The sequence below is a fragment of the Felis catus genome, chromosome C2 (assembly GCF_018350175.1).
Source record: "Felis catus isolate Fca126 chromosome C2, F.catus_Fca126_mat1.0, whole genome shotgun sequence".
Classification (NCBI taxonomy): Eukaryota; Metazoa; Chordata; class Mammalia; order Carnivora; family Felidae; genus Felis; species Felis catus.
This window is the reverse complement of record NC_058376.1, coordinates 120,367,155-120,388,594: the sequence shown is the minus strand read 5'-3', so window position 1 is coordinate 120,388,594 and position 21,440 is coordinate 120,367,155. Positions and strand designations below refer to the sequence as shown.

Here is a 21,440-nt window from a genome sequence, read left to right as displayed (position 1 = left end):
CGACGCCCGATCGCTCCGAACCCCGCGCTCGCGCCCAGGCTTTATGCGCACGAATTGTTACGGCCTCTGCCGTGCGGCTGGCGGCCCGGGCTGCGTCGCCGTGAATCGAGTCCCGCATCTCCAGCCCCCAAGGCGGCGGCGGCTGGAGCCCGACTCTGGGAGGAGGGCGGGCGCGGGACGGGCGGAGGAGGAGGGCAGCGCGGCGAAGGGGAGGAGCCGCAGCGACAGACGGCGGCGCGCACCAACCCGGCGCCGGCTGGCAGGAGCCGCGCAGAGGCTGGCCCGAGCGTGTTGCAGCCGCTCCGCGTAGGGGGAGTCGGGTAGCAGCATCCTCCCGGGCGCCGCTTTCGCGCGGCGGCGGCGGCGGCAGCGGCGGGGGCTTTCTCTGCCCGGATACCTCTTTGGCCAGAACTGGTCGGTGCCCGGGGGCGGGCCGACAAGGGAGCGCTGCAGACTCGGGCCCCCTGGCCGATTGTTGTGTGTGTAGGGTCCTCCCCGGCCAGTCGGAGGCTGCGGAGCGGCGGGCGCTGCCGGCAATGCCGGCCCGGGCATCCTCCGAGTGATGGAAGAAGCAGCTGCTGCCGCTGCAGGGTCGCGCTGCGCCCCATCCACCGCCGCCAGAGAGATGGGAAGGTTCGGGGCGCGGAGGCCGAGAGCGAGAAAGGCGGAGCCGCTTTGCCGGGAGCTGGGTCCTGTATAAGCCCCCTCCCCCAGCCGGCTTCGCCCCCCAAAGCGAGGAAGGAAGCTGCGGTCTCGAGAGGGCGGCGGAGACGCCGCTGGAGCTGGGCACGCCGGGCTCAGCGGAGCGCAGAGCAGGGTTCCAGGCCCGGTGAAAGTTTCCCTTCCCAAGCCGCAGGGCGCCTGCCGCCCGGAAACTGCCCAGGGCTTGCGCTGCTGAGTCCCGCGGACCCCTCTGAGGCGCGGGGACTCCCGGGGAAGACAGAGAAACCGAGGAACGAGTGACAGCAGGACAGACCACCCGGCCGTGAACCCGGGCGGCTCTGGGGTGCGCCCGCGGCTCCAGGTGAGCGGGGGAGCCTGGCAGACCCGAGGGTGGGCGTTACTTAGGTGGAGGAGGCGGATGGGGAGGAGGATTCGGGCGCATCGGCTTACTCTGCTTCCCCTCGCAGGTCTTTCTCGGAGCCGCTGCCATGGGAGAGACAGCTTTGGGCGTCGGGGACCAGCCGCCGCTGCTGCCGCGCCTGCCTCGGAGCCGCGGCCCCAGTCCCCGCGCCCGAAGTCGGCCCGCTGCGTCCCCCTCTCGGGCTGCAGGGCCGCCTCCGCCGCGCCGCCGGCCCCGGCTGTGCCTGTGATGAGCCGCAGCCCGCTGCGAGCCCTGCCCCCGGGCGCGCTCCCCCGGTTGCTCCCGGCCGCGCCTGCCGCCGCGCCGCGCGCCCTGCTCCCGCCGTGGCCCCGGCGCCCGGGCCGTCGTTGGCCCGCGTCCCCGCTCGGAATGAAGGTGTTCCGCAGGAAGGCGCTGGTGCTGTGCGCGGGCTACGCGCTGCTGCTGGTGCTCACCATGCTCAACCTCCTGGACTACAAGTGGCACAAGGAGCCGCTGCAGCAGTGCAGCCCCGACGGGCAGCTGGGTGCCGCGGCAGGGGCGGCTGGCGGCGGCTGGGGGCGCCCGGGGCCGCCGCCAGCAGTGCCGCCCCGCGTACACACCCGCCTGGACCCCCGTACGCCGTACCGCCCTCCCGCCGCCGCCGCCGCCGCTGCCGCCGCCGTCGTTGGGGCGGCCCCCGCCGCCGCAGCAGGGGCGGCGGGGGCCGTAGCCCCTCCCCGCAATGGCAGTCGGGGCACCGGGGGTAGCGGAGAGAAGCGGCAGTTGGTGTATGTGTTCACCACGTGGCGCTCGGGCTCATCTTTCTTCGGTGAGCTCTTCAACCAGAACCCCGAGGTGTTCTTTCTGTACGAGCCAGTGTGGCACGTGTGGCAAAAACTGTACCCAGGGGACGCTGTTTCCCTGCAAGGGGCTGCGCGGGACATGCTGAGCGCTCTGTATCGCTGCGACCTCTCCGTCTTCCAGCTGTACAGCCCCGCGGGCAGCGGGGGGCGCAACCTCACCACGCTGGGCATTTTTGGTGCGGCCACCAACAAAGTGGTGTGCTCCTCGCCACTCTGCCCCGCCTACCGCAAGGAGGTCGTGGGGCTGGTGGACGATCGTGTGTGCAAGAAGTGCCCACCGCAGCGCCTGGCGCGCTTTGAGGAGGAGTGCCGCAAGTATCGCACGCTGGTCATCAAGGGCGTGCGTGTCTTCGACGTGGCCGTGTTGGCGCCGCTGCTGCGCGACCCTGCCTTGGACCTCAAGGTCATCCACCTAGTGCGCGATCCTCGTGCTGTGGCCAGCTCACGCATCCGCTCGCGCCACGGTCTCATCCGCGAGAGCCTGCAGGTGGTGCGCAGCCGGGACCCGAGAGCCCACCGCATGCCATTCCTGGAGGCCGCTGGCCACAAGCTTGGTGTCAAGAAGGAGGGTGTGGGCGGCCCGGCAGACTACCACGCGCTTGGCGCTATGGAGGTCATCTGCAACAGCATGGCCAAGACACTGCAGACGGCCCTGCAGCCCCCGGACTGGCTGCAAGGCCACTACCTGGTGGTGCGGTACGAGGACCTGGTGGGAGACCCCGTCAAGACCCTACGGAGGGTGTACGACTTTGTGGGGCTGCTAGTGAGCCCCGAAATGGAACAGTTTGCCCTCAACATGACCAGTGGCTCAGGCTCCTCCTCTAAGCCTTTTGTGGTGTCCGCTCGCAACGCCACGCAGGCCGCCAACGCCTGGCGGACGGCCCTCACCTTCCAGCAGATCAAACAGGTGGAGGAGTTTTGCTACCAGCCCATGGCCGTGCTGGGCTATGAGCGGGTCAATAGCCCCGAAGAGGTCAAAGACCTCAGTAAGACCCTGCTCCGGAAGCCCCGGCTCTGAGAGGGTTTCCTGGGAGACTTGATTCCTTGTAGAGACACCCACGGGAGGATTGTGGTGTATTTAAACAAAAACAGCCCAGACCCAAACTGAGGAAGCCCACGTATTCTATTATAGATATATAATATAAATAACCACACAGGCACTTGCTGTCAATGTTTTGAGTCATTGAATTTCAAGGAACAGCCACAATACACACACGTCTCAGAAAAGGCAAGACTTGAAAGCTCTGACCAGCTCCCCTCCTCTCCTCTCCCCTACCTTTTTTCTCCCTTCCTTTTTCTCCCAGTTCTTACCCTCTCTCCTACCTGCCATGTGTTTTGAAGTGGGATGTTGATTAAATCAAGGTCCAGTAACTTAAATCTTGTTTACAAAATTTTCGTCGCATCTGTGAACACGTAAAAGAGTCATTTGGATGTGGGGTGGGGTGGGGTGGAGAAAGGGGAAGTTGTCCAGGAGCACAAAGCTCTGTCGGACAAACCAAGGAGGCATTCTTCTAAAAGTAGACTTGTGTAAAAGGCAAAGATTATAAAGTGAGTATTAATTAAAAAAGGTAATAAATAATATTCTTTTTAATATCTGCCTCCATTACTTTGGATTTACCTGTGCTACTTGTCCTGTGTAGCTTCGGACGGAATTTGCTTCCCCTCACCCCACCCCATTTTCCCAGTCTGTTTCCTAGAAAACTGCTAGGACGGGTGGCAGCAGCTTCTGACTCCTTGATAAGAACCTTGGAGTTGTTTTCTCACACGTAAATCACAGCCTGTCAGGTGCCCAGGAATGGGAACAAACCTTGAAATTCTAAAGGCAAAAACCAAGCAAGGCACTGGAGGAGAAGGCCCACTCTACTTTCCTGTTCCACTGTGGGCACAGAAAGGAAGAAGCAACCCGTGAGGATTTGACGGCATTCAGTTTTGATTATTGTTGGGTTAAGACTGGGGAAACTTGACGCAGAGACATGTTTTGGTGCTGAGGTTAGTTCAGAAAAAGGATTTTGTTTTTTGACGAAAAGTGTGTAATTAAATTTTCTGAGGATTAAAACATAGACCTCGAAAATTAGTGTGAACACAGTGTTGACAATGGTAGCAACTTCTTTAGAAAAATGAAAGAAGTATGTGTGTCTGGAGTGTTTTTCTGCCTGTGACATAGTACATGGAGGCATTTGAAAAGGGGAAGTTTTCATCTGAGAACCATAAGGGTACGCACAGGCTTTTCCTTTTCTTTCTTGCTTCCTATTTAAATTAGTGCAAACAATATGAATTTATAATGGCTTACTTGGGATGCCCATGAGGCTACATTGCTTTTCCTTACTGTGTTTCCTAAAAGTAAAATTGCAAAGAAGCTATAACATGTTGCAGACAGTATAAGGCTTCAGCCAAGAGCTTCTTTTAGATATGAAAATGAATTATGGGAAAGAGGAAATGAAATGAATTATGAGTAAGTGTGTTGGATTTTGAGATTTGGTATTTTCCAGGGAGAAAACCATTCCAATTTTCCTGCAATGGTAATGGTGTTGCTGCTGTTCTGAGCCCATTTATACTGAAACATTCTGCAGAATGTCATATTACAATAAGAAGTTATGAAGCCTGAATAGGAACAAGAGACAGTGTAGTTCTATGTTTCATTAAATACGGTACAAGTTCAATATCATCATGACTTTATTTTCTATAATTTATTGTGAAATCTCTGCAGGCCAAGCTGTGTTGGTTAAATGCTGAGGATTTTAAGGAAAATATGATGAAAAATAATACATACATGGGAAATATTCAACACAAGATGATTCTTAAGTATAATTTTCATTACAAGGTGAACTCTCACCATGCTGTTAAGCATTCAAGATAAAGAAGCACAGAAGTTAAAAAGAAAAGTTGTATTTAGCAGTGGGTTTTATCACACATTCTAGAATGATTAGTTCCTGACTTACTAAAACAGTTTATAGTGTTGTGTTTATTAAACCAGATTGTAGCTATAACATATCGATCCTGTTTTCTATGGTGTTTTCATGGTAGCGCCTATGCTGAAGTATCATGGCCAATAGTGGAATATTTGCAATAGCTTTAATTTAAGAAGACTTTAAAATTAAATGAACAAAATTAATATGAATGTGGGATGACTATAGATGACACAGGTTTAACAGGAAATCAAGACAGCATCATTAAAAAGCAACCATTCTGAATAAAATAACCACTTAAAAACAAATTTCATACGGCATGAGAATCAGCTATCGCTTAATCACAGTAGAATTCATGCTTGGTTTTTGAGTGAAGGAGTTTTAAACAGTTGAATTCATTCTCCTCTCAGTATATCTAAGGACTTTGTGTTGAAGTGGAAATATGCTGTTTTTGGATTTTGTATTAAAAAAATATTAGATGCTGTGTAGAGCCTTTGCAGCCTGCAGAGCATTGTGGCCTCTGCTCAGATGAAATTTTAAGCGTAAACACAGAACATTTGTCCCCTGTGCTGTGTCTGAACGTGGTTTCCGCCCGAAATACCCTTGTTTTGTAGCGATGCATTCTCTCCACTCTGCCACTCTGTAATTTGAAAGGTGAATTGTCGCTCCTGGAGATTTGTTCCTAGCTGCATTCTAGGAAAGCAAGACAAGTGTAGTTCCCACTAACGGCCGACATAGTCATATCAGTGGCATCCAGCTTCCACGGGTTTGAGAAGGAGAGATGCATTTTTTGGTGTTAATAAGCTTCTGTCAGCCCCTGGTGCAAGCAGACCTGTGTCCCAACAAATTGCAACAGAACCTGTGACGATTTCTGAGGCAGCAAACGTAAAAGAGATCCTTTCACATTTCCCAACCTGGCAGGATATCCATCAGCAGGAGGAAATATTCTTCAGAGCAGGTTATCTGAGTGATTTTTATTTTCAGATTCTGCTTAGCTGATAGCACGCCTGACTTACTCCTTTGACTTTGGAATGCCTTTGTTAATTAGAAAGCTCTATTTAGAAAATGTAGTCTACCCAGTGCATTTAGTCAACAAATATGAGTTTAGAACAAGGCAGCGGCACTGGCTGGGTGCTTGAATTTCAGGGAGCTCAGAGGCACTCAAAGGCCTCATTCAGGCTGACCTGTGGGCACCTTGCAGGCAGGGACTGGGGTAAATCCTGTACCCTTCAGTGTCCATAGAGTGAGTACTTGACAAATACTTGCTAAGTACCTCCACGAAATCTAGAACTATCAAAATTTGGAAGTCCTCAGAAGGGCAAGAGCGGAAGAATGTGTTACCTGTTTGGAGAAACTGCCAAGCTGTTCACCAAAGTTTGCTGAAGGAAAGGGGGGCCTTAGGCTCCTATGTTGATGTGGGGAATGGGCAATAGGAACATCTTCAGGATTTCCAGGGTGACTGTGCATAGGCTAGTATTTCCCACAGATGAAATAGAAACAAAAACTCAGAATTTCTGAATGTGGACAAGTAAAAATTTCCAAATGAGGAATTTGATGTTTATTCTTTGTTTTCCCAATTGCATTAACAAGATAAAGGCAGAACTCAAAACATCCCTGCAGAAGAAATGAACTCTCTGAGGGAGAGCTATGAGGTTGTTCATTATTGCAGAAGCCATGTAATATTTATTTATTATTTTTAGTGCTTTGGATGTGCAGTTTAAAGGACTTTGAGGTGGATTTCACCCAGGCATAGGAATAGTTACTTTCAGGAAGTTTGGCCTATTGTGGATGCTGAATGAGACAATGGCTGCCTGTTCCCATGCATCTCTGCCTGGCCGTGGCCAGTTCTGTCCAGGATTTCTGTTGCACACAGTATAGTTGCGGCTGGATTATGCTGTCGGTTTGAAATTAATGTGAATCTGAGTGAGGCTGTTAATTAACATTCCCTGGGTCTGAGCAATGAAATAAAGATCATGTTTGAAACCTCGTCTCTAGAGATGACTTCAGAAAGACCAAGAGGGAAATAAAAAGGCATGTCTTATCTGTAGTCGCGAATAAGGATGAGGTGTCACTTTACCACCCTCCCCCAACTTTCTTCCCTCCCCACACATGACATCCATGCGCGTCTGCACATGCATTTGAGTTCCTGTGTTGTCTTCAGTCTGGAAAAGACAACGTTTTGACACCAGCTAACAGGTATGTGGGGAGGGGTACTTTCGATTTCAGGCGAAATTGGGACAGTGAGTGGCCAATGATTCTATCAGAACCTATGACTGTTCTGTGTCAGGATCCAGTGTGGACATGTAGAAAATGACAACTGCAAAGTGAGGAATGGCTTGAAGTGTGTAATGGGCTGTCTTGAGGTAAATGCACACGTTACAGACCCCTCTTGTCATTCACCTTGAGGAGGGCCCCTTCAAATCTGTCACGGCGAAGAACATAATTTGTTCATGTCCTTCCCCCCCTTTCTGGACTTGAGCTGCTACTTTTGCGGTTCAAATGCATGCCACTGAGCCGGCTCGGGTACAGGCTCTCGTACGAGTGTTTAATAATTTAAATTACAGGGCTTGACTTTTATTACATCTGATGCAATTCTGCACACCCTTAATCAAAGTATGCTGAGGAAATTGTTAAATTCTGAATAACACATTAAGCTTACAGAATGGGAAACTTTATGAACCAGTGCTTGGATGTGGTATTGTTTGTAAACTTGAAGGGGCCTTGAGGGAGTAGGAGCCTATCCTATACTTGGCAGGATGGTAAAGGATGATCAAGTGTGGCTAAGGCCAAAGCTTAACTTTTGGTTGAACCAGTTACTTGTAATCAGAGATCAAAAAGTGTTTGGGGACTGCTTGAACTTGCAGGTTTGTGATAGTCACCCTGCCAAGTGAATGGCGGTGAAAATGATCACCAAAGTGGCTCCCATCCCAAAGTGCATAGGCAGGGCTTGGCAGAAATTCACCGTGAAGCAGTTAATCCTCTAGACAGGACCAGCTAAATAATTTGTGGAGCGCAGTACAGAATGAAAGTGTGGAACCCCTTGTTAAAAAAAATTATGAAGCATTTCAGTTGAGCAACAGCAAAGAGTTAAACCAAGCGTGGTGTCCTTCTGCCTGCGAGGCCTGCAAACTGCACAGGCTGTGTGCCGTGGAGGCAGTCCTGCATCGGATGCAGGGGCTGAAATGCCTGACTATAGGAGAGAGCAAATAATGGTGGCATTCAAGTTCCTGGGAAATCAGTGCAAAGGTAGAAGCTATTGTGTGCAACTATAATTAAAGCAAAGACATACCAGTGAGACAAATGTACTTTGCATGATGGAATTCTAAGGAGGTGGATGTGCACATGACAAATAATCCTTAGTAACTGCAGCCAGTGATTGACAAGGCCTTCTGAGTCATCAGTTGGGCTTGAGGGCACTTGGGACTGAGTGTTCTGAGGACTGGTCAGACAGAGACAGCCTATGCTGTTGCAGGAATCCTCACAAGAACAGGATAGACATCTTTCAGGAGGACGGAGAGCACACTCTCCTTGTCCTCAGCAAGTGGATCCTGGTGCGTGCCGCTAATGATAAAGTTACCTTCCTTCTGGAACTACTGTGGGGCTCTGCGTTTGCTTCTTGTGTAATAGAGAGGGAAAGTCTATGTATGGAAGAGCAAAAGGTCAAGTGACAATAAACTCAAGGAGTAAAGGTGCAAGATGTACTAAGCCGACTGGTGTGTCTCTTCATTGTGCTAAGTATAGTTGGCTCGGTCTATTTTTATTGCAGGTGTGATATGTCCCATTTTCCTCCAGGTAGCAATTCTCCACCCTCTTTCCCTGTCTCCGGCCTCCCATTTCTTCTCTGCTTTGTGGATTCCTACTCATTAGTGAAGATCCTGGATCCTTCGGAAGGTTTCATTTATTGGCCCTGCTCCAAGATGCAGAACTGTCTGTCTGTTCCCTACTTCCCCTTGTTCCTTTTGCATTGATCTACTGGTGTCAGTCACTGCAGATTGAGCTTCTTTGTTCACAGCCTCCTTCCTTTCCTAGTCTGGGCGCTTCAGGAAGGGTGGGACTGGATCCATGTGTGTGTGTATCTCCCACGCTGAAGCAGTGTCTCGCTCACAGGTCTTTAATAAGTGAGTGATAAATAAAAGATGTAGCCCAAGAAGACATTTGCTGAAGAGCCTTTAGAGTTAGTATGCTACATTCCATAGTGTCTTGGGCTTTGTACGTGTGGCAGACAGGAGCTGAGAAAGAAGGCAAATGAATGTGGACGAAAGGAATACCAAATAATGCCTTCCATATTAATGCCCGCCCCCCCCACCCCCGCAAGAAAAGTAACAAATGAACTTCAGTCAAACAGAAATGATGCAAGTTTTTAAGAGCCTAGTAGGAAAATGTATTATTGTAAAGGAGGCAGAGGCTGTGTATTTGTTTTTCACACATGGATCTCACCTCCACTGTGATTCTCTTTCAGCCTCTCTGGGGACTAGAAATTTTCAAGAAGCAACATGGAGGTCTAAATATTACATTTCCATTTTCAGGTGTCCCAGTTACTCTGGCAAACTCTTCTTCTCTCTAGGGCTGAATGAGCTCCTGGGAGGAATTAAAATATTTGATGTTCTTATATTGGTGCTCAGTATCTTTAGATGAAGGGTGGTATTACGTTACTCTTTTTTAAAAGAAAAATATAAATGAAACACATTTTCTTTCTGAAATAATGGCCCTCACATTTATAGTTTTTAGTCCTGTTATTTAACCAGCCCTACTTGCTGGTGAGACCAGTAACCTTCCCAGGACGTGAGTTCCAAGTGCACTTTATTTAGGGTAAGTCTCAGTTGCACATAGTTTTTCATTTGTATTTCCACATTTCCCAAGTGACTTCTTGATGTGCTGTGCTCTTTATAACTTGCTATCACCATTTTAATTTCACTTTCAAGTGCCCTAACTGGCAGTAATGATGGTAATAATCATAATACTATCATTTACCCTTTGTAAATCATTTGTTTTGTGTTGGTCACTGTGCAAAGCACTTTGAATTATGATTCTATTTTATTCTCGCAACAATCCTATGGATAAGTATTATTATTGTCCCCATTTTACAGAAGAACAATTTAGGTTTAGATGGGTAATTTTCCGAAGATCCCATAGCTAGGACGTGGCAAAGCCTCTTTCTTTTTGCTTGGTAGATCAGAGATCACACTGTTTCCATTAAGGGATACCAACAAGGCAGCAAATCTTTTTGTCCCAGCCAAGTGCTTTCTGAGAAATTCTTGAATGCTTGTTTCTGAATGCTTGAGGCATGATGCCTTCAGCCAAAGAGGAGGTGTTACCTATATCTTTAGAGATGCATTTTTATGCAGCAGGAAGAAAAAGGTCACTGTTGGTTTGAGTGCTGTTGGATGAAATTCCTCTTGGAATGACCCCTGTTAGCCAAAGAAGTCACGGGCCATTTGGGTGGTGGGAAGAAGCTCTTTGTGACACCTGGACAGGAAATTTGGGAGTTGGGAGAAAGAGAGTGAAAGGAGAGGGGAGTGGCAAAGGGAGGAATAACAGGGGACAAGTAATAGGACAGGGGGCTCAGGATGCTGGGGCCCAAGAAGGGGACACTGACATGGTGCTCCCCAGAAGAGAATGGCCAGTGGCAGGAAGACTGATGTTCAGCTGGGCATTGTTTGCCCTACTGGGCTGCACTGTAGTTGCCTTTGTTGCCCAAACCTCCAGTAAAGGCTGTTACATGCCTCACATTGGGTGGGTGGTGCTTTGCAGGTGGAAGGGATCAGAGTAGTGTCAGCCAGGAAGACATGGAACAAGAAACCAGGAGAGGTGAAATGCATTGAAGCAAATGCAAATTCTGTAGTTGACCTTGGAACTGTTGGCTTAGCCCTTGAGTCCCTGGGGGAGTTTGAGAGGGAGGGGAATTTCTCTCCTACTGTGAGCTGGGGCTTCCAGGCAATCTTATTTGAATTATAAAGGACAAGGTAGCCTGAGCGAGGCTCAAGGAGGGGGCTTGTCAGCAGGCTTATATTTGTTCCAGGGTTAGGAACTCACTGGGCAAGTGGAGACCTAGCAAAGTCAGGAAGTGTTGGTATGTCATAAAAACTGAAGTGACAGAGTCAGCTCAGGCATTTGCAAGTGTCAAGTGAGGTGCAGAAAGGCTGTGAGATGTACTCTGTGTCCCTAGTTTAGAGGAGGAGCACAAACTAGAAATCCCAGCTCCTGATTCCCTGTTGGAGTCTCTCTGACATTTTCTCATCCTAGGACTTTTTATTTTCTTGGTTCCTACCAGTCTTTTGGCCACTCCAGTATTGCTCAATGTCTCTATACTATGTCTGGGATCAGAAGAGTGCCCTTTGGGATTCTGGTTAAGCTTTAGTAAGAGATGAGGTTGAAACCAAAGCAGACAGCTGAGTTTCTGTTCTGGGTGGTCTGAAAATGTCATTCTGTTGGGCATCTGTCGAGGTTTTTTGGTTGTAAATCTGACTCAGTTACAATGAGAAAAATAAGTAATGAACTGGAAAGGTTGTGGGGAGCCACAGAATTGATGAATAGCTAAGGAGCAACGCTGGACACCTTGCTTTCTTCTCTCCCCAGCCCTGCCCTCCCTTCCCCTCTCTCCCTTTACCTTCCCCTCTCCTCTCTTTTTCTCAACTCTCCTTCTCTTCTCTTCTCTTCTCTTCTCTTCTCTTCTCTTCTCTTCTCTTCTCTTCTCTTCTCTTCTCTTCTCTTCTCTTCCCTTCCCTTCCCTTCCCTTCCCTTCCCTTCCCTTCCCTTCCCTTCCCTTCCCTTCCCTTCCCTTCCCTTCCCTTTTCTTCTCTCCTTCCTTCCTTCCTTCCTTCCTTCCTTCCTTCCTTCCTTCCTTTCTTTTTTCCTCTCTTCCTCCCACCATCTCTCTCTCCCTCTCTCCCTTCATCCCTCCCTCCTTCCCTCCTTTCTTTGCCTTGCTTCACACATTCAAAATTCAAAGTGCTGGATGAGAGAGTTGCATTGGCTGAGGTTGGGTCAGGTATCTGTTCCTTGGCACCTGAGCAGAACACCTTGCCACCAGTGGGTGCCACCAGTCCCACCCACCAGCATCGATGTGGGGAAGTAGTTTTCCCGTAACAAAATCAGAATGCAATTATAAAAAGTAGGGGGATGAATGCCAGGTGGCCTTAAACTAATAAATATCTTAAAAAATTTTTTTTTTCAATGTTTATTTAATTTTGGGACAGAGAGAGACAGAGCATGAACGGGGGAGGGGCAGAGAGAGAGGGAGACACAGAATCGGAAACAGGCTCCAGGCTCCGAGCCATCAGCTCAGAGCGTGATGCGCGGCTCGAACTCACGGACCGCGAGATCGTGACCTGGCTGAAGTCGGACGCTTAACCGACTGCGCCACCCAGGCGCCCCTAATAAATATCTTTTATATTCATTTACACACTTATTATTCTCCTGTTATCTTGAATAATTGGAGGCTATTTAGAGTCCACTGCACACAAGGTGGTTAACTCCGCATTGTTATGTTAAAATGAGGCAGAGATGTGCCTCATTAGTTAATTGGGACACCATGCCTGTTGGACATAAAGAAGATCATCCACTTATTTACCCTTAAGTAATGTGGATGAGGGAGAATCCAGATGGAATGAGTGTGGTGAAATTCATGTAAATGCCATATTTTGTGACATGTTTTCCTTCAGGTTTTAATAGTAATGCCACCCTATACTGCCATAATGCTTTGTAATCTGCCAAGGATGGCAGATATTACCGGTTTCCCACCCACTAACCATTCTTGTGTCTTACTCCCAGAACCTTACTTTTGTTCAAGGGGGCAGTATGCTCAGCTAAAAATATTTCCCAGTCCCCTTGGTAGGTAGGAACGATCATGTGATAGTCAATGAGTCGTAAATGGAAATGTGCTAGCGGTTTTGGGGCAAGTGTTACGTTTCTGAGAGAGACAGTTTTTTGTTTTTTGTTTTTCTTGCCTGTTTTGTTTTCTTCCTCCCTCCTTCCCTCCCTCCCCTTCTTTCTATCTTTCCTGCAGATTGAGTCTGGAAGTGGGGCCTCTATTTCAGAACTGAAAGGCAGCCACGAAGGTAAAAGCAGCTTGCAGAAAGACCGAAGCTGGGGACACTGAAGCTGGGGATACTGATGACATTGTGGAGCCACTGCATAGCCTTGGACAACCAGCCTTCAAAATGTCCTGTGATGTGGGAAAAATAAACACCTAATTGTTTAAACTGTTGCTGCCAATTTTAATTGGCATAATCTTAATGAATACGCCAAATACTTTCACTAAGGCAGATATAAGATTACGATCCACCTTTTACAGGAGAAGAACCTGGTAGTCAGGCTGAGTTGTTTGCTCAAGGTCTCAAAGTGTAGGAAGTGACAATTTTGATGTTCAAATTAGTGCTCTTTTCACTCAGCCAGGGGCACTCAGCTGGGTGTGGAACTGTTCCTGCAATCTGGCTGGGGGCGGGGGGTGGGGGGGGTGGGGGGGGTGTGGATTGGGGGCCGTGTGTGTGTGTGTGTGTGTGTGTGTGTGTGTGTGTGTTTTGCCATGACTGGGGAGTAATGCTGAATGTTTTGCTATGCACAGGACAGGCCTATGTAATGAACAATTGTTCTGCTAGAAATGCCGAGTGGTTCCATTGAAAAACACTGAGCTAAATTAAGCCAAAGAGAATTATGTACTTACTGACTCAAAATCAAGAATAAGGCTGGTTCATAATGATATTCAATAAATGTTAAATGATAATGATATCACTATTGTCATAGCATCATTATCATTGCTATTCTGGGATTTGTGGCTATCATGAATTTAAAAGTTGCATGTTTCTCTAGCTACATTCTGCTGTTTTAGGTGAGATGTGGAGAAGATCGCTGACTGGACAATGGGTAATGGATAGGGAAAAAAAGGAGAAATACTGGCTTGAGACTGTCAATGAGATCAAAGATTTGAGATTTTCTGTAAATAAAAATAAAATCAAATGATATAAATAATTCTGGCAGAATAAAATATAGAACGTTGGTCAGGAATTCTTGAAAACTACATGTCTGCAGTTGTTACTAGTCAAGGGCTAAGGTATTTGGTAGTTGTGTTGGATTGGAGGGGGAGATGTTGAGAAGCTGAAGGGCTGAGATGTCAGATGGGTTTCCAACACAAATACTGAAGTCACGGATAATGGTGGTGGAGACCATGGTGGACAGGAGGTGATGGATCTGGGTGCTCAAATCTTGCAGGTATCTCTGGTTTCTTTCTTTCTTTTTTTAAATTAATAAGTTTAGTTTTTAATTTATATCCAAGTTAGTGTATAGTGCAACAATGATTTCAGGAGTGTATTCCTTAATGCCCCTTACCCATTTAGCCCATCCCCCTTCCCACATCCCCTCCAGCAACCCTCTATTTGTTCTCCATATTTAAGAATCTCTTATGTTTTGTCTCCCTCCCTGTTTTTATATTATTTTTGTTCCCCTTCCCTTATGCTCATCTGTTTTGTATCTTAAATTCCTCATATAAGTGAAGTCATATGATTTTTGTCTTTCTTTGACTAATTTTGCTTAGCATAATAACTTCCAGTTCCATCCACATAGTGGCAAATGGCTTAGATTTCATTCTTTTTGATTGCCAAGTAATAGTCCATTGCTTGAATAGTCCACTCATCCATCGATGGACATTTCGGCTCTTTCCATACTTTGGCTATTGTCGATAGCACTGCTATAAACATTGGGGTGCATGTGTCCCTTCGAAACAGCACACCTGTATCCCTTGGATAAATACCTAGTAGGGCAATTGCTGGGTTGGAGGGTAGTTCTATTTTTAATTTTTTGAGGAACCTCCATACTGTTTTCCAGAGTGTCTGCACCAGCTTTCATTGCCACCAGCAGTGCAAAAGAGATCCTCTTTCTCTGCATCCTCGCCAACATCTGTTGTTGCCTGAGTGGTTAAGGTTAGCCATTCTGACAGGTGTGAGGTGGTATCTCATTGTGGTTTTGATTTGTATTTCCCTGATGATGAGTGATGTTGAGCATTTTTTCATGTGTCGGTTGGCCATCTGGATGTCTTCTTTGGAAAAGTGTCTATTCATGTCTTTTGCCCATTTCTTCACTGGATTACTTGTTTTTTGGGTGCTGAGTTTGATAGCAGGTATACCTGGTTTCTGAAGATGACACTGTCTTTGCCCACTACTTGTTTGGTCTCATCACATTCCAATGCACAAACCAGCATCTGCATGTTTGTGCCTTGTGGAAACTTCTGTGCCGGTTCACACAAATGCCTTTTTCCTTTGATCACAAATTAGCACTCATCTGCATAATATTTATACTGGCTTTAAAATATGATGTGTTTCAAGCTAGTCTGCAGTCCAACTTAATCCTAATCTCAGGAGCAATTTAACCACACTTTTTGTTTCTTGTCCCCTGCAGAGAAAGTAGTGTAATGAAATATTTCTGGAGTGACTGAATCACACCACAGCTGAGGCAGAGGTGGGGCAGTATTGTGTCAAAGGTCTTCAAAGCCAATCAGTGCCCAGTCCTTTCCAAACTTTGTGTGCTTTGCACTGTGGCTGGTCCATCTGCCTCCCTCCACATGGTTGTTGATAGTATTTATCAAGTGTCAGTGTTTTTCTCCATGCTTTCACTGTCCCCTGTATGTGCTTCTATCATGTATTTGGAGTGGTGACTGTGGGCTTTTGGCTCCTCAGCATCCAACCCTTGATTTTCTTTTGGGAATCCATGTGTCCTGCTCTCTTGGTACACGGGGTTCTGCTGGAGCTGACTCTACCCCAAACTCCAGGGTTTGCCAGGAGCAAAGTCTGACTTCTTAGGACACAGTGATTGGTTAAGGGCTGAACACGTGACCCAATTAGGACCAATAAGATACCTTGAATTTTTCCTGAGACATCTGGGATTGGCAGGCACTCTTATTAAGAGAGGGCATATGGGAGGTTCAGTCGGTTAAGTGTGGGACTTCAGCTCAGGTCATGATGTCACTCTTGGTGAGGTGAGCCCCGTATCTGGCTCTGTGCTGACAGCTCAGAGCTTGCTTCAGATTCTCTGTCTTTCTGTCTCTTTTTCTCTCTCTGTCCCCTACCCTGGCTCTCTCTCTCAAAAATAAACATTAAAAAAATTAATTAATTAAAAAAGAGAGAGAGAGAGAGAGGACATATGGACTGGCCAACCCATGTTGCCTCCAGGAGAAAGAAGTCAAACCACAGAAAGCAGAGCAAAGAGATGGAGAGAGAGAAACTACGTATTGGAGGAGAAAGGGGAACTAGGTATTGGTGACATCATTTTAGCCTGCTTTGAAGTGGACCTGAAGTTGGCCTTACCAGGGTTTTGCAAATACAGGAGTCAATTACATTCCCTTTTTGACTTGAGCCATTTTGGGTGAGCTTTTTCTTTCTTGTAATACAAAGAATCTCAATGAATACTGAATTTACCTGGGGTGTTATAAGCTGTCTCTCCTATTACATGGCCCGTCCCTCTAAGGCAGGGCCCTTGTCTTATCATCTTTGTGTTTTCTGTAGAAGGCACAGTGCTTGGCACCTGGGATGCCTCCAAATTATGTTTATTTAATTGTGAATGGAATGATCTTGAGCTCACTTTACAATTTTGCTGCTCAAAGTGGGGTCCTCAGACCAGCAGCACCAGTGCCTCATTATCCTGCCATATGGAGTCTGCATTTTAATAGGATCCCCACGCAATCAATGTGCATGTTAAGGTTTGGGAAGGGCTGCCCTGCAGACCTATAGACAACTTCGGTTTGCAAACATCCAGCCCGGAGTAGCTGTACACACGAAGCAGCACCTCTGCCAATTCTGGCTGCATTTCAGGCCTCTTCAGTGGGCATCTTGCCCATGGGGCTCCATAAACGTATAGATAAAGATGCTCAGAAAGCCAGCAGTGGCATCCGCAGCTGGTCCAGTCCCACAGGGTGAGGGAAGTGAACGACCCTCATGGCTTCCTCATAGATGCCTGGATCCCTCCCTGGCACCACATCCTGGCAGCCTGCCAAGAGACTGAGCATTTGTTTATTTATGAATATGTTAACAACCCACTAGATTCTTTTTGGTTTGGGGAGCCTGGAGAAGGCTAATTGAAACCTGAATTCTGTCACAGTCTAGGGAATACCACACATTAAAATGAATTCTGGGCTCCCATCCTGCAGCATTTTAGCCATGAGGCTGACTCAAGAATGTGATTTTTAGGAGTCTTTTTGAGCATACATTATCAGGAGAGGTAAAGGCAAACGAGCATCATGTAAATAGAAAAGATGAGGATCACTCTCATTTCTTATCTTCAGGTGGTGGGAAAGTTTGGTTGCCACACCCCTAAAAATCGAACGTTTGCCATAAAGGACAATGTTGATTCCTGCCCCCACCCTGACTTCTGCTCACTCCATTTGCGAATACATTTTACCATAGGAGTTTTACACCCAGCCGTAACACATGAAGTCTGAACCAGTTTAGAAAAACAGAGTCTCATGGAAGGATCATATTTGCATGTATTTATACATATGTACATGTGACCTAAATGATCTGCACAATGTTTGAATAACACAGGGCAGAAGGAATGAGTCATTTCTCTTCTGTAACTTAAGAATTTGTTTAAAAATGACTGTTAGGAGACTTGAAGCTGGGGGCAGAAGAGGGACACACTCACGTCCTCTAACTGCGGTTTGCTGTCCTGCAAGTGGGACTTGGACTGACTCAGCATTGTCCCCACGGGGACGTGGTTCTGGCGTGGCCATTGGCAATTGCTCTTCCAGGCTTCTCAAAACACCTGAAGTAATTCAGAACTTTGGCCATCATTTCTTCCAGCCTCCAGTCCACAACTGTGTGTCAGTTGTGGATCAGCTCTGTGGGTTGCAGTCATTTTCTGATGATACTGTCAGAGGACTTCTGTGAGCTCTTAATTGTTAATAGTTTGTGACCTTACCACTCTGATAAAAATATCCCAGTGTGGGATACTTGCATTTTAATATCCAGCATGTTACTCATCCTTTGTTTCTAAGTGTCTTCATGTACACAAGTTTTGACAACCAACATAGTTTGCAATTCCAGTAAGTGGGAGAAAGCAAAACCACACTGACGAAACAAGACACATAGTGGAGCACATTCGACTAGGGGTAGCCTGGAGAAGCACTCCTTGGGCAAGAATTCTGTACAGCCAGCCAAGCTGACTCTCACCAGCAAAGGCTCAGGACAGCCCTGAGTGTAGGGCAAAGTCAAGAGGGTGGCAATACATGGTTCTGTATACATTGTATCCCTCTCTCTGTGTAGATAGTATGGATTTTAAAGGAAACAATTTCATAGACAAATAGCGTTTTAACATATCAGAGCTGAAAAAGGTGGGGCTAAACACTCCACTTTGGGCTTGAGTGCACCTAACAGGTGGTATCTAATCTAACAGGTCCCTAACCTAACAGCCAGCTGGTGCAGATAATGCCTTCTTCCTCCAGAACAGATGCCAGCCCTGTTAGATTTGCCAAGCTAGTGGTTGGTTAACTTTTCAAAAGCAGTTTATATTTGCAAAGAATGGGTACAAAAGATTCTTCTTCCTTTGACTTCAGGAATTACTATCAGAGGATGATAACCATTTGCCTACCTTGATTGAGGGTACTGTTCTAGCCACTGTGCTGTGAATATATTTAATCCTCACTGTGACCCTCTGAGGCAGCCACTACTCGTATCCGTTTACAGATGTGGCTGAAAGAGGTGGAGATGGGGCGCCTGGGTGACTCTTGATTTCAGCTCAGGTCATGATCCTGCGGTTCATGAGTTCGAGCCCCACATCGGGCCCTGTGCTGACAGCATGGAGCCTGCTTGTGGTTCTCTCTCTTCCTCTCTCTCTCTGCCCCTCCTCCAACTGGCTTGCGTGCTTAAAAGAGGTGGAATGACCTGCCGGGTGTTGCACATTTATAATCACAGGGCCATCGGCCTCAGCCCAGAGCCCAAGCCCTTACTAGGCAAATTCCCCCCCCCCCCCCCCCCCCCCCGTTAAAGTGTTTGTAATTGTTCTCATCTCAGACCAACATGGCTACCTTCTGTCAAGTTAAAACCCTAGACTAGGCCTGACTGTTTGCCAACAAGAGGAAAACATCACACAACTCCTTCCTTATCTGGGCGTAGTGACTGAGGAATTTTTGTTTTTCATTTTTTCAGGTTTTTATTTTTTTAGGAAAACTTTTAAATTTTATATAAAACTATCTAATCCAGAGTCCCAATTAGGGTCCAATTTCTGATTTGAATCATCATCATGTATTACCCATATTTTGAATTGAATGAATTGTTTTAATGCGAAGTCTAATCTGGGTGCACGAGGAGAGCAATTATTTCTGTTTTGGTGTTATATAGAGTCAGCCAACATGAAATGATTTAGGAGGACTTATTTATGTGTTTTCTTAATCAGAATTGCAAGCAGGGGACCTCAGTGACCTCACTGTTAATAAAGATGCACATGTAAAACATAGTCACACGTGGATATTGGTTTTTTCGGGATTGGGTCCTCAAGGCATTATGAAGATATCGTATGATGTTCTGAGTAGGCTGAAAACAAAATCCATGGGGTGCCTGGGCGGCTCAGTTGGTTAAGTGTCCGACTTCAGCTCAGGTCATGATCTCATGGTTTGTGAGTTTGAGTTCAGTGCTGACAGCTTAGAGCCTGGAGCCCGCTTCAGATTCTATGTCTCCCTATCTCCCTGTCCCTCCCTCCACTCACACTCTGTCTCTCTCTTAAGACTAAATAAACATTAAAAAAAAAGAACAGGAAAGAAAATCCACAGTATTGTGTGCTTAAAAATAAGGATAAAGACATTATGTGTGTGTGTGTATGTATGTGTGTGTATGTGTGTGTATGTGCACGTATGTGTGTATATGTGTAGGTGTGTGTGTGTGTCTGTGTGTATATGTGTATGTGTGTGTGTGTGTATGTGTATGTGTGTGTGTGTGACAACCACTATTGTTTCATGTCGTAGTTCTGTGCTCGCTGACACAGGAGGCAGCTGCAGAGCACAGATTTAGTTATCCAGAAAATACACACAAATCACTCTGGACCAGTAAACAACCAGTAAGAGGCAAAAAGTCAGGGATTGACTAAAAGTGATGTTATCAACTGATAACATCACAGACTAGTTTGGGCAAAGGACCCAGAATGATCCATGCTTTTTTACTTTGTCATGAAAGAGTTCTTGGATTCCCCTTAACTTTCCCTGAATATTCAGAGAAACATTGTATCTTTGCTTTCTTTTTCCAGGTGGTGGTCTCTGATAAAAAGATACTGTCCTTTCATTGTCTGGGGACCATGCTAAACCCTGTTTTATTACTGATTTTATATAGTTGGCAGGAAAGTTAGGTGAGATGAAACTCCTAGCAGAGCACAACACTGAGTGCTTGATGGTCTGATATTGAAGGAATGCTTCCTTAAACAAAAGCAAACCCTCAATCTTGACAGTTATGTTTAAAACTCTGATTTGGAAGTGAGGGAAGGGTGAGGCAGGAATTCTAAACACAGTAATAGTGAGTTAGGATTAAGTTTAAAATTAGGTTTCATTGAGGGGCACCTGAGTGGCTCAGTCAGTTAAGCGTCTGACTTCGGCTCAGTCACGATCTCCTGGTTTGTGAGTTCAAGCCCTGCTTCAGGCTCTGTGCTGACAGCTCAGAGCCTGGAGCCTGCTTCGGATTCTGTGTCTCCCTCTCCCTCTGCCCCTCTCCTGTTTGTGCTCCCTATCTCTCTCTCTTAAAAATAAATAGATATAAAAAAAATTAGGTGTCGTTGATAGGGCATCTTTAGCAATGGTAACTTCTCTTTGTTCTTCCATCTGAGCTTGGTATTTTTCTCTCTTCCCCTTTATTGAAAACTTGGGCAACAAAACAGCCTAAAACCACTCCTTCGCCTCCCTTCCTCAAACAAACAAAACTAACCCAGGATCCACAAACATATATTTAAGACTCTGACTTGGAACTCACGGAAATGGTATTAAGCAAGGAAATTTAGTGTTTTGGTTGAAATGCCCCTTCTCCTTGGCTCATATACTTTTGCTTACAGCTTGCAGGGCTCTGAAAGAATTCATCTGGAAAAAAAAATCAAAGGCTTTTAACATTAAACAGCCTTTTCATGTTCATAAGCCATCTGTGCTGTGACTTCAACCAGCATAGTCTCGATGTTGCCACACTAAGTCTCCTTGCCCAGGAAGTGAGCATGTGCTGTCTCGAGTCCAAAGACAGCCCCCAGTCCAGCTGATTTCACTTAGGGAGGCATTGGCGACGGGTCTCTGTCCTACTCCAGCTCAGTCGGATGTAAACATAAGTGAGGAATATGACAGGCATCCCCAGGGTCCTGTGGAGCCCACAGCATCTGGATTCCCTTCTCTCTTAAGCAGTGGGTCTGATTTCACTCATACGTTCTCTACAACCTGCCTGGGTCTGGGGTGGGTTGGTCATATGTATGCCAAGAATATTTTTCCATGGGGCAAAACAACAGTAGCTTGAAAATTGCCATGTCGATTCTCAAAAGTAGGTACTTAATAATTCAGCAGAAATTTAAAGAGTTGTAAGGTGCAAGGGACACAGGTGGTCATATTCTCTCTCCTCGTGGAGTGTATCCTGGAGTAGGAGAGACGGACACTGCTAGTGTAGGACAAGTGCAGGGAGGAAGGAAAAC

The 21,440-nt window shown here is 46.8% G+C and overlaps 1 protein-coding gene across 1 annotated transcript; it reads left to right on the top strand.

The window, feature by feature from the left end:
- Positions 1–881: 881 nt before the first annotated feature.
- Positions 882–6,797, top strand: CHST2 (carbohydrate sulfotransferase 2). The gene is made up of 2 exons (XM_023260491.2): positions 882–1,024; positions 1,131–6,797. The coding sequence occupies exon 2, from the start codon at positions 1,313–1,315 to the stop codon at positions 2,924–2,926; it is 1,614 nt and encodes a 537-aa protein (XP_023116259.1). The 5' UTR covers positions 882–1,024; positions 1,131–1,312; the 3' UTR covers positions 2,927–6,797.
- The last annotated feature ends 14,643 nt before the right edge of the window (positions 6,798–21,440 follow it).

Coding starts and splice junctions, on each gene's coding strand:
- CHST2 (XM_023260491.2), top strand. CDS start 1,313: ATGAGCCGCAGCCCGCTGCGAGCCCTGCCCCCGGGCGCGCTCCCCCGG.